The following is a 13,640-nucleotide window of genomic DNA, read 5'->3' as shown; positions in this document are numbered from 1 at the left end:
CGGAGGTCACGGATTACGCGCGCGGGGGGAAGACACACAGCCACGGTCGCCGACAATCGGCCTTGCCGTCGCTATAGAGCGGGGCAGGGATGGGTAAACACGCATTGTCCCCGTTTTGGAGCGCACACAGCGCGGAGGAGACGACGCGGTGTCCTGGGGGGGGGGGGGGTCCAGGGGAGCGGGGGCAGTACTTTAAGAGTACAGCGTCCCACAAAGGAAGGTCTGAATGTGTCAGTGAAGTGTATAAGCTGTGTTTTCGCTTTGTGCCGTCGTACGTTTTCGGCTCACACAGACGCACGACGGTGAAAATATATCCCAACCGAACGAAAACAAGGACGTTTGCCGTAGTCTGAGACGGAGAAAAAAAAAAAAAAAAACGTTAAACATAACATTATGCAAGGCGGAAGGAAAAAAAAAAAACGCACAGGCCTGAAATGAACTGAAAGAAATGAAACAAAATTTTTAAGCAGAGGATGCAGATTGTATTTATGAATTTGTGAGTTCTACTTAGAAAACATCAAAAAGCAGTGGTCTGTGCAACCCTTCCTTGACTTGAATTATTAACTGTGTCGGCGTCGCACGAGTCAGCCACCCCGCCATTATAGTGTAAATTAACAAACTTTTCAAAACTACAGCGCAAGCCAAAGAAAGCCAGTTGATTCTTGAAGAGCGTGCTTTGATACATCTCAGAGGAATTCACTCTGCCTCAATAACACAGTGACAGTCAGCACGAATTGGGGGTAAAAAAAAAAAAAAATAGATGCCTACAGATTTCATCTATTTAAGATCTGAATGAGCTCATTTTCTTATATTTAAAACACATGCAACCAGACCTTAAGAAAGGCATGTGATTCAGTATGTGTGCAACAAAGAAAAAAAAATTGTTTTGAGTTAAAAAAAAAACAAAAAAACGTTCATGAAAAGAAAGAAAACGCTGCTGTTTTATTTTGTTATCTGAAATTAAGAAATTCTGGAGGAGCTGTGACATTGTTTAGTGGAGCTGGTCGCCTCCAATCTTTTTCAAATCATAACGAAAAACTCAAACTGGAACAGACCCAGACACAGACACAGACACGCACGCGCGCGCACACACACACACACACGTGGCAAAATAAGGCAGTGTGTGTGTGTGTTTTGCTATGGCTCCTGCTCTGGCTCCACGCTACACCTCTCCCTCTCGTTTCTCTTTGATGTGCTCCTGAAAATGTCACCAGTCGTCAACGCTTTTTCCCTTTTTTTTTCCCCCTCAGCACGCATACGAGCGAGACAATTTGCTGTCGCTCACCTACTCCCCCCTTCCACCCCCCCTCCCCAACTAGCCCAACCCCCCCCCCCCCTTTACCCACAATGCTTACCGGTTTCCACAGCTATCTGGTACCCAGCTTCCAGCCTCCGGGATGACCTTTCCAGTCTCTCTGTGTTGTCCAACAGATGCGCTCTCTGAAACAAACCAAGGAAAAAGAAAGAAAACAATAATTGAGTGAGAGTGAGAGAGAGAGAGAGAGAGAGAGAGAGAGAGGGGGGAAAAAAAAGATTGAGAGGGTTGGAAAACAATTGAAAGAGACCATTTTCTAACACAGCCCAGCAAAGGAGAACAGGAATCTTATGAAGGCAGATCCCTGGCTGCCGATTCTAATCCGACCAACGCGTATGATTCGATGGCAACATGCCGCGAACACACATTTAAGACAAACACCGATGTAATTCCTTGAACGTGTAACTTTTTTTTTTTTTTTTTTTAGAAATAGAGGATTGAAATTGAAGAATTTTCTGTATTTTCACTGGGCTGTTTCTCACCCGTGTGTGGGTGTTCACTGACACTGGATCTCATTAGCCCAAATTGAACATGAGGGGCAGAGAGCAGTGTTGGAGGATGAGCTAATTGAGATTAAATACAATATCACTGGTGGTTGAAAAATGAGCAAATATCTCTAAGGAGGACGACTCTCCTGCTGCAGTAAACCTCACAAGCTAGTCACATGGGACAAGCCTATGCATTCACTTCAATTTGGTGGCGTACAGGTCGGAAAAATGTGGTTTCCTCGCATTTACCGAGGGAGCACCAGAGGAGATTAACTAATTAGACCGTTAGCACCAATTGTATTTTAGGAATGGACCTGAATGAAGCCAGCTACAAGCTTGTTTATGGAGAGTTTTACTGTTATCACTAAGCCCTATCCACTGGTGAATAAACTACAGTTCCTACATCAGTATTATTATTAATATATTTATAGTATTAGAATTGATTATTATAATTATAGCATTATTGTGGCATCAATAGAACCACGATATAGATATCAGCTAAAAAAAACATATATGTGATATATGTATTATATACAATGGTCTGCAGAATGATCTACATCATAAGATCTAGTTCACAAAGTGTTTGACAAAAGTGTTTGTGTGAGGCTCCTCAAGGTATATAATGCATACGTGCATGTATATATGCACCATACATCCAGACTCATCACTGCATCTGCCTTCGTTTTTACGGCAACTCTCGCCTCAAACGGATAAAAAACCAAATGACCCCAGCGTTTTAGCCGTGGGTCGGGGAGTCTAATCTGTGGTACGTGATGAAGAATGGTAAAAGCGTTTCTGGGGAGGGCTGGTGTGTGTTGCTGTTCACTTCCAAAGGAAGAATAAAAGGCTGCGTTGAGTTTCCAGTTCTAGTTAAGCTGTCAAATATGTACCAGCTAATCACTCCAAGGAAATGAAATGAAAAATAGAAGACATTCCACTTTTCAAAGTTTGACAATCACAGAGAAAGGAAAGAGGGGAAAAAAAAAAAAAAAAAAAAACCTTCCTCTGAACTTTTTTTTTTCTTCTCCTCCTCTGGCTTGACAGATGTCATTTAAAATTGCAGAAATACTTTTTAATAGTTTAAGGGAGGGGGGTGTTGGTGAAAGATGGAGGAAGGGAGAGGGAGAGGAAGAGATAAGGGAGAAAAGGAGAGAGAGAGAGAGAGAGAGAGAGAGGGAGAGAGGAAAGACAGGGGGTGTGTACGCACAGGGGAAAAGGGAACCAGCTCTGCTTAATGAGCCCCTCTGGATCGGCAGAGATGGAGGGGACGTATTGACATGCAACGCTTAAGCTAATACACCTAGACCATGGATGTGCCTCGGTGCCTGGGAGCATAAGGCAGCCGGGGATACTGACAGAGTAGCTTCGCTCCTCCGTCTTCAAAGAGCTCAAGTGATTAGTATGTTATCATTACCATTCGAAACGTGATTTTCCTATTCCCTCTCGGCAAAGGTGACACGTCTCGGGGAGACGGCCAGCAGACTAGCACGGTGAAAAGCCACTTCAAAGCTTTTCCTTGAATTTCTCTCCTTCTCTCTCTCTCTCACTCTCTCTCTGTCTCTCTCTCTCTCTTTCAGACCCTCTCTCTCTGTCTCTGTCTCTGTCTCTCTCTCTCTCTCTCACACACACACACACTCTTATGCTGATTCCCTCCCTCTCTCTCTCTCTCTCTCTGCCTCTCTCACTTTTACGGGGTGGGTTGGTGGCGGGTTGGGTTGATGGTGGGGTGGGATGGGGTGGGGGGGGTTGGGGGCGGGGGGGTTTGGGGCTGGTGGTGCCAGTTTGTGAGAGGGATCATTAGAATAGCACACTTGGGTCTGACACAGATGCAATCTGAAGGATGGGGGGGTGGGGGGGTGGTCCATCCAAATCTGTACACTAACACAGGACTGGCCGACAACCCGCCACGCTACAAGGCAAATAACATTCGAAAGAAAAGAAAAATGACAACTCAAGATTGTATAAAGGCCAGGGAAGAAAAAAAAGAAAACAGAAGCTATATGGTCTGTGCTTCTAAAACACTTTTACTCTAAATGTTTTCTAATATGGCTTCTAATGTGGTGCCAAAAGTCATGACAAAGCTTTGTGGAATGCTAACAAGGCCATGGCCGCACAATGCTATTGTGCATGCAGACAGGATGAGACTGTGGTTAACAGATAATGATGAACAACACAGACAGAGACAGAGACACAATTTAAACGATTAAAAAAAAAAAAAAAGGACCCAGAAACACGGATATTAAATCGCCCACGCGGACTGACCCGACTGAAAAAGAAAATCCATTTGGCTTATTTATTCGCTGTGAGAGAACCGGGTTTGTAATCAGAATTCTCTCTCTCCCTCTCTCTCTCTCTCTCTCTGTCTTTTTCTTGGTCTTACAGAGTTCAACAGGAGCTCCTTTTAAACAGAGGACGATAAATATTGGTGTGACGGTGAGAAACGTCCGCCCCTTCCCATTTACGCTTATGCATGTATGCTTTTTTATCTGACACCAACATTTTCTACAAAGAACCTTCTTAGGAACTATAAGTGTGATTTTTTTTTTTCTTCCTCTTCTTCTCCTTCTTCTTCTTCCCTTTTTTTTTTTTTTTTTTTTTTTTTTTTTTCGTAAAAGATTCTCTCACTTCAGTTGTTAAGTTATTAACGGGGAGCCCAGGAACAATGCGGCCGCCACTCAAAAGGATTCCCTCTCTTTTCCTCTCCCTCTTTTCAATATCAAACACGGGCCGCTTACTATCTCACGATTTTTCAAAAAAAAAAAAAAAAAGAAAAAAAGAAAAGAAAAAGTTGAGATGATTCCTTATTATTTCAATAAGCGGGGGACGGGAGGAGTCAAAGCGAATAAAGATGACAGCTGTGATTCTGGCTGACGACGTGAGCCTCTCTGTGGTTTGTTTGGGACTTGTAAGGAGAGGAATTACAAGTGTCAAACAGCTGTGAATATGGGTGCTAAATATTTAAACATGTTTTTCAGTTTATAGTTCATAGCTTATATGCACTTAGGAGGCTAAGTGCACATAAGCTGTGTGTCCTTTGATTAAAATTCAGCAAATGGAAGGATGAAGAGAGAGTGAAAAGAGAGAGAGAGAGTGAGTGAGAGAGAGAGAGAGAGAGAGAGAGAGAGAGAGCGTGAGCTGGTTGGGATATAGATGGAGGGGAAAGGGAGGGGGGGGGGGGGTACAAAAGCTGGACAATTAATCTAATATCGGAACATTCCAGAAGCAAAGACTGGTGAGTGAGCTAAAGGTATCTCTGACCCGAGACTGAGAAAATATATCCCTATTTTGTTTGGCCATAAGGGACAAAAGCAAAATATAAAGGGAGGAAGAAAAAAAAAAAAAGAAAAAGAAAATAAAAACAAGTCAAGGATAGCAAAGTCTTCAACAGCGAGTAGGGCTCTAAATTATGAATGTTGAAGGATGGAGTGGCTTTTGTAGAGCTGGGATTCTTCACCTCCGGGAAGCCAAAAAACTAAACAATACCACTGTAAAATACACAGACAGACACAATCACAAACACACCCAAGCACAAACACAAACACTGAAGTCAACGTAGCCTACAGAGGAGCAGAGGAAAAAAAAACAAAAAAAAAACTTATTCTTATATCTGTAAGGGTTGACTCTGAGAACATCCTCTGCTGGGTTATCCACATTTTCTGTTCATTAGTTTCAGATTGTTTTATGTTCAGCAATTTTGAGATAGCTGTATGTCTAAATACATACTAGAATATAATAAACAACAACAACAACACTATGATGATGATGATGATGATGGTTATTATTGTTATTACTATTATTATTATTATTATTATTACTATTATTATTATTATTATTATTATTATTATTATTATTTTGTATTTTAGACCAAAAATGTCAAATACAATACATGAGCATTAAAGTGATCTTTGCAAATATGCAAGTTTCACACATTTGAGTCAGTTTCAAAAGGAGCATGTAAATTGCATCTACATTCTACTTTTCTCCAGACTAAACGCTGTCCAGATGTTTGATTCAATATTCGTGCGTCCATTTTTTTAAAATGAAATTTTAAAGCGTTTATTATTCCTCTGCACAAAGATGAGACAAAAGGAAAATCCCTGCCCTTATAAACAGCCTTATCAATGGAGATAAGCAATCACTAACTAAACATTTTTACAAAGCCAGAGAGGCAGGACACAGGTCTATCCACTCCTCCAGTGAACAGAGAAGGCGACAAGCTTCCTTTGTGAGTGGAGATCTTTAGATACAGCAGTCTGTGTGCAACACCATGGCTCTACGAATAGGGGAATCCCAAGACCAAACATAATGCACACACACACACACACACACACACACACACCCATCCACACACGCATCCACACACACACATACACGGAGATAGTCAGATATACTTGCCAAGACACACACTCAAACAAAACCTTTTTTTTTTGACCAATTCCCTCCATAATCCCCACACGATCACTTCCACGTTGCATGAGTAAAAGACAAAAGGACATTTTAAACATTCCACTTATCTCCTGTGGGAAGGCACGCTATTGTGTTCTTATCGGCTGAGTAAGGAAGGGAAAACATGTAGAGACAGCCCAGTGCGGGGTGAGGAATATTGTAATCGTGGTCCACAGCTTGTTGATTATGAGGCTTAAAGGAACGGTTTGGTTTCCAATAAGACTCACGTATTATTACAGCGTTCATAAAACATATTTGCCTGTTGATGAAGAGACAGGCTGGCCTTATTAGAGGAAGTTACGTTTATAAACACACGTGTGCATACGCTTATACGTGTGTGTGTGTGTGTGTGTGGCAGAACACTCTGACCATAATCATCCACAGCAGAGAGGCTATGTGTGAACTGAGAATACTGTAAAGTGCGACTAGAATAACCCATTAGTTTGACAGATCAGCGGGTGCTACGCTGGTATGAAACAGATAAGGGACAGGTAGTGAGGGCCAACCATCCATATAAAAGCCTTCTCTTGTTTTCTCTTGTTATTTTTTTTTTCACTCGCTTGGGGTTTTGACTATTCGATTAAATGTCGCTTTTAAGCTTTGGTGTGCAATGGCTTTTAAGTCTTATTAAGGTTCATATATATAAATATATATGTGTGTGTGTGTGTGTGTGTGTGTATAGATAGATAGATAGATAGATGTAGATATATAACACAAAATCAGATTAGATCCCAGTTGAAGAACAGAAGGGGAAAAATGAATGAAGCATACAGAGGAAATGGCAGAGTAAAACAGGAAGCAGGAAAAGCACTTACCTCTTCACGTAACTTTATCAACTGCCACATGAAGGCACAGAGAGAGAGAGAGAGAGAGAGAGAGAGAGAGTTAGAGAGAGAGGGAGGGAGAAAACAGAAGGAGGGAGTGAGAGAGAGAGAAAGATAGATAAAAAGGAGTAACATGGCAGGAAGCAGATCAGTCATACGGCTGGGTACAGAATTAACCTTGACGATTTATCTGTTTGTATGTTTAGCATTTTTGAAATCACAGACAAACACATTAAACGAAGCTAAAGACGGCACTCGGGCCGACTTTTCTGAACAAACAAAGATCAAGTTCCTGCGCTGTCACATTAAACAAAGAGACTGGGAATGGATTTCTCCACTCACGACGTCGAAACTATCATCATCAAGGAAATGGAAAAAGGGGGGGGGGGGAATCAAGTCACATCACAGCACTCGATATAGCAAAAAACAAAAATAAATAAATAAACAAAAAATATTAAAAATAAATAAATAAAAAATTCCACACAGTACAGTGAGCAAATACAGATAGGGGTACAGTATAACTACTGCCTTGAGAACCTTTATCTACATCTCGCTATATAGCAGTTACTCCACGAAAGGAAAGAAATGCCACACCAGCAAACGACAACGGAAAAAAAAAACAAAAAAAAAAAAACATGCATCACTCCATAGAGTCAGGCCTTTCAAATGCTGATGGCATGTCAATCATTTTTTGACACATATTCAATATTTCATAATCTGCTGATAAACATGTTTGCGGAGGAGATTATGCATGGGACCCGTACGACACTGCCGTGTATACGTACACATAAATCCGTACGCTTGCCGCTGATTATACGCTAAACAGAAAAAGCCAAAAAAAAAGAAACAAAAAAAAAGATAATTTACATGGTTTATTCATATTAGAAAAAAGGGAATGACAAATTAAAAACTGTCGTTGAGAGAAAGCGTCTTTTTTTTTTTCTTGTTCCGTCCGTTTCTTAACGGCTCGCGCGTATTATCCTCGAGCCCGGGCATTGACTGGGGCCCGACGCAATTTAGGTTTGATGAAGCGAAATCGGCATTTAAAAAGGTGCTTCCACCACAGGGGATGAGCTTTAGAAAGCCATTCTGTACGGAGAGGGAGCCCTGCTTATCGTGCGCGCACAACATATTCAGCAGAGGAGGGGAAGGAGGACAAGTTGCTTAATTTGTCCGCCGTTGCAGGTGATTTTGTAATCTCCATTTCTTGCTCGCGATGAAAGGTTCGCACATCTGACGGGAGGCTTTGGGCCATTATTAGAGTCTTCTCATCTCTCTTTGTATGCACTGGTCATTTTTGAAATTTTTTTTTTTTTCTCCTATTTTTAAATCATTTGCTGTCGTATCAGAAAAGAGGCAGGAGGACTTGGATCATAAATTATAAACTTGATTCTAGACTAAAAAGAGAGAGGTCTATGGGACTGATGTTAAACCGCGGTTGCCGTGGCCGCCGTTCGCCGGCTCGTGGAGGGGGGGGAAGACGACGGCGCGTACGCGTTCGACTAACGTGTCGCTTCGTCGCACAACAAAGCTGCCCCGTCGCATCTACTCCAACATTGAGAAGCTATTAGGCACCGTGTCAGTATAACCACAATGCTTCCTTTTATTTTTGATCTGACAAATTACCATTAGCACACTGGGCGAGAAAGAGAGAGACAAAGGTAATGGGATAATATGGCCAGAAATGCTCGAATCTAAATTAAAAAACTTAAAACATGAATTTAATAATGTGGGGGGGCAACACATTTTTGTCTTAAAAAACAAACAAACAAAAAAACATATATATTTATATATATTTTGTTGACATTACGTACATATATACATACATAGTATATAAGTACATAAGTGTGTAAGTGTGTTTATATATACATATTTATATATGTGTGTGTGTGTGTGTGTGTGTGTAATATATATATATATATATATATATATATATATATATATATATATATATATATATATATACATACATACATATATATATATGTGTGTGTGTGTGTGTGTGTGTGTGTGTATATATATAAATATATACACATACACACACCCATATATATATATATATACACATACATACATATATATGTATGTATGTATAAATACACATATACACATGTATGTATGTTTTAACGTGAAACATGTATGTATTGAATTTATATAACCACATAAAAATAACCCCAAAACAAGACAAAGAAATAGAAATTCAGAATATACAGATGAACTTTTCCTCTTGTTACACTAAAACATGATTAACTACGTACAACAGACAAAACCACCAGGACTATAATTTTGATAACAAGCCCACATAGTTATGAGATTTAGAAATAAAATGGGTTAAAGAAAAAAAAACCTTAAGCCATGTACTTTTAGCAGAGTATGGATCTCCCAGAACATACAGAAACAAAATCCTCAGAAATAAGATTTTTTTTTCCCCCTCTTTCAGTGAGAAAGAAACAGGCCGGTTTTCAAGCACCATATCTTTTCTCTTTAAGGTCAGAACCCTCAGGATGCCTGTGTTATTGAAGGGGCCAAAGTTTAAAACTACACTACAGATGTGGCTACTTAGAGTTGGAGCGAGGCCGTCAGATGGGCAGCTAGCTCGGTGCCGTCCTACCGGCCTTCTCAAAGAAGACCAAACAAATCTTGTTCTATCTTATTTGTGCCGCTTGGACGACTGCGAGACGTCATGGGTGGATTTTTCGGAAACCAAACAAGAGATTTTAAGCTCGCCATTCCACTCGTCCGTTTCGCTTTTCTTTTCCTTGAGCACGGTTAGAAATTCGGTCGCCTAAACCACCTGCGTCTGCTAGCTTTTTGCGCGGGGGGAGCAGTAAACACAAAATGTTATAAAATCATATAATTATGCTTCAACGACCGCCTTCCTTGTGCTTTTTTTTTTTTTTTTTTTCCCCCCAGTGCCAGCCAGCATTCAAAATTGCATTGCTGCATTTTTTTTTTTCTGTTATGATAATCAGCGGATTTTCAAACAAAGATTTTTTTTTTTTTTTTATTCAATACGGAATTCGATACAAGTGGTAATCTGCTTCCTTTGTAGCTTGTAAAATCTGGTCCATGCCGGCTCAAACCAGCACAATCTCTTGTGGCCAAGCCTTCTGCTGTGACTGAAATCGAAACTATTCCGCAGAGTGTTTCTCGTACGAAGAAAAATGTGTGTGTGCGTTCACAAGTATGTGTGCGGTAAAGAAAGCGTGTGCGTGTGTGTGTGTGTTTTTGTGGGGGTGGGTAGGGGGTGGTAGGCGGTTGGGAATGAGGGGAGAGTGGAATGAAGGGGGGGGGGGGAAGTGCAATGGCAGACTAGCACATTATTAAGAAAAAGAAAAAAAAAAACGATAGCACCAATTCGGGCTCTGTCCGCATACAGATAACGAATAAATGCCGAACTCTATTAAACTGTCCTTTAGTCATTATCGCAAGGCCAACACGCCATTTTCAGAACTTATGACGCTTCCCTATTTACTTAGCTATAAATCCTTGCCTTGCAAGGAAAAGATTTGTGACTGGTAATGATCAGCCCAGCCGGGGCTATGAGAAATGATGCTGACCTCTTTCAGATCGTCAGGAATTAAATTGACCCTCTTGCCCCTAGCAACCCCCCCCCCCTCCATCTCTTCCCCTCTGCTCTGTCACTCACTCAAATAAAATAAAATAAAATAATAAATAAAAAAACAACCCCTAAAGTTCCCTGCACTCCACTCACAGCAAGACCAAGTCTAGAGTTATCTCTGTCTCCAAGTTAAAATGGAAATTATGTAAATCCTGCACCTAAGAAACAGGGGGGAAGGCAAGCTTCCTGCACTGACTATTTACTCCACTTTAACTTGTTAACGAGGCTATTTTAACGAGTCCCTGTTCAAACGTCTCTGCATGGCATGGGAGATAATCAGAATGCTGTATTGTTTAGGGTAAAAAAATCAACACATTTTACTGTGTGTTCTCTCATTCAGTTAGAACTTGGATCAAAAACTCAAAACACTTAAAGCCAAATGAAACAGCAGAAATCACAATAACAAGATATGATACATGATAACTTTTCATCATATTTATGAGATAGAGAAAAAAAAATGTGTGTGTGTGTGTGTGGGTGTGTGTGTATATATATTATATATGTGTATGTAGATATATATACAGTATACACATATATATGATTTCTTTGATAGCATGGCTAAACTCTCAGACATGTCACTTTCTGTTTATTTCATTTATCTGACTGCTTAACCCTCCGGTTTTGTCCAAAGACAGGGACTGTTCACCTGAAAAAGCTGAGGACATTTTCCGTGCGTCCTTACAGGCATGTGTATGTCCATTCTCCATGCATCTTTATCTCCAAGCATCCTCCTCTCACTTGATGTCAAATGAGGGTTTTGCGTGAATCTTACAAATCTGTGCGTTATTAAGGGGAAGGGGTTTGCAGTCTTGTCTTGTTTATAATAAAACAAAACCCCAACGTCTGAACACCTCACCCGCATATCTAAACATGTCACATAATTACAAAAAAAAAGCATTTCAAATACTTTTGCCACAGGGTAAATGAATCTAAAGAAAATGTCTAGAAGATTGATCTGTTTTTAACTGGAGGACTATACAGTAGGAGTGAAACATATTTCAATGTGCAGTTATCTCATTTCCCAATGAAAGGGAACTCATTTGCACAATAAAAACCATATAACAAATACATCTTGAAAAATGCATATTAAATAAGATTTTTTTTTTTTTTTTTTTAGCAAAGTTAAACTGAATAAAAGAAGATAACTCTGAAGGAATAGAAGACGCTTCATCCACAAAGTGTACTGAAAGGGATGGGGAAAATTATATTTGAAACTGGAGGGGAATTTTTTTTTTTTTTTGACAATTTTGACAAGAATTTGATAAGAATCATCAGCGTCTCACTGTGACAGCTGTGGCAGCAAATCTCTCCTCAACTTGCATGTGAAATGTCACAGTTACTGATGTAGTCTGGCTAATTTGGAGGGAATATGCATATCAATTACGCATCTCTGCTAACCGTACATATGTTTGTAAGATGTGAGGTGAAAGGGTCATTATTGAAATGGTAATAAGTAGTGGAATCAAAAAAAGGAAAAAAAAGAAAAAGAAAAGCAGGAGACAACTTTATTTAGCTCATCTCGGCGGCTGACGATCTTTGTGTACTTCACAAAGTGCCCGTGGAAACTGTTTGTGCAAAACATGCATGCATGAGTGAGCGAGAGAGAGAGAGAGAGAGAGAGGCAGAGGGAGAGAGAGAGAGAGTGTGTGTGTGTGTGTGTGTGTGTGTGTGTGACAAGAGAGGGAGAGAGAGAGGGAGTGAGCAACATGAGGCATCTCCTACAAAGTTGGCAGGATAATTAAAATATAAAAATATAATTACTCAAAGGATCCTGTTCTAGAAATCTACTTGTTAGAAGCAGATGTGTAGGTGAGAGATAGACTAAGCATCTCTCAAGTGTTAAAATGTCCATTTAGATTTGTTATTGTTTGGGGGGGTTTGTTGTTTTTCTTTTGTTTTGGGTTTTTTTTGTTTTTTTTTAGTTTGATGCAGTACTTCAGAGATAATGGAGAACAATGATGTTTCAAGAGCCTGTGGCAAATTCCGAGTAATTAAGATGAGTTTAAAGATGTTTCTCTTTTTTTTTTCTTTTTTTTTTTTGATATGAATGAATCAAAACTGTTTAGTCTGTTTATTATATTTCTGTCACTTCACTTCAGGCTGGATTGCACTGTCGAGGTTTTTGCTTTAATTCAACGTGTGACACAAATGTCTTCGTAAAACGTAGTATTAACCTAAAAATAAATAAATAAAATAATGAAATGTTTCGTTATTTTTGTTTTAACTGTAAAAACAGCTCGCGTGAAACAAAGCTGTCTTACGTTATGTGCTAACAATCAGATGCGGTCGAAAACAACTCGTATCCGGAATTATGCAAATTGACCAACACTTCCCCCTCTTTTTAATCATTCAATCTGTACAGGGCTCTTAAATTTGTGTGGATCCCACACCCTGGATGTTTAAAAGGCTGTGAAAGCTTGGGGTTTTGGAGTTGTTACTGGTGGTGGTGGTAGTAGTGATGGTGGTGGTAGTAGTGGTGGTGGAGGTGGGGTTGGGGGGCGCGGGGGGGGGGGGGGGGGGGGGGGGGTTGCCTTTAGAAGGATAAGGACTCAGACGGATGGAGAACAGCTGTCCCAATCTGGCGGTGCCCAGACGTTGGCTAGGGCCTGGAACCTATTCAGCTCCGTCCAGCTTTGCATTAAGCAGTGTTGCTTCCGCATGAATGGGTGCCAATGCCACGGTGGCCTAAAGACGGGCCCCTTCGCGGCCCTGACCTGTCCTCACCCCGAGCAGCCACCCACACCGGGGGCCCGCAGCCCCTGATTAGCGTCCTACCTGATTCTCCGAGGAACTCCCATCATCCCCCATGAGCTCGTTCCGAACCTCATCACTGTAGGCAATACGTGACCTTTTCTGCAATGGGAAAGACAGAAAGAGAGAGAGAGAGAGAGAGAGAGAGAGAGAGAGACCAAGGGGAAAGGCGAAGAAGAGGAAGAAGAAGAGGG

At 40.7% G+C, this 13,640-nt stretch overlaps 1 protein-coding gene across 2 annotated transcripts in view; it reads right to left on the bottom strand.

Annotated features, from left to right (window-relative positions):
• Nucleotides 1-13,640, bottom strand: part of vti1a (vesicle transport through interaction with t-SNAREs 1A) — a 114,952-nt gene that overhangs the window by 80,839 nt on the left and 20,473 nt on the right. The window contains exons 4-6 of one of the 2 annotated variants that reach the window (XM_030775336.1): nt 13,471-13,548; nt 7,065-7,085; nt 1,356-1,440 (exon numbers count right to left, since the gene is read on the bottom strand). In XM_030775336.1, the coding sequence (XP_030631196.1) occupies nt 1,356-1,440; nt 7,065-7,085; nt 13,471-13,548 (184 nt within the window). The remainder of the gene's footprint in view (nt 1-1,355; nt 1,441-7,064; nt 7,086-13,470; nt 13,549-13,640) is intronic. The other variant, XM_030775335.1, reaches the window with a different exon arrangement.

The sequence above is a fragment of the Chanos chanos genome, chromosome 5, assembly GCF_902362185.1.
Source record: "Chanos chanos chromosome 5, fChaCha1.1, whole genome shotgun sequence".
Taxonomy (NCBI): Eukaryota; Metazoa; Chordata; class Actinopteri; order Gonorynchiformes; family Chanidae; genus Chanos; species Chanos chanos.
This window is presented reverse-complemented; position numbering and strand designations above follow the sequence as displayed.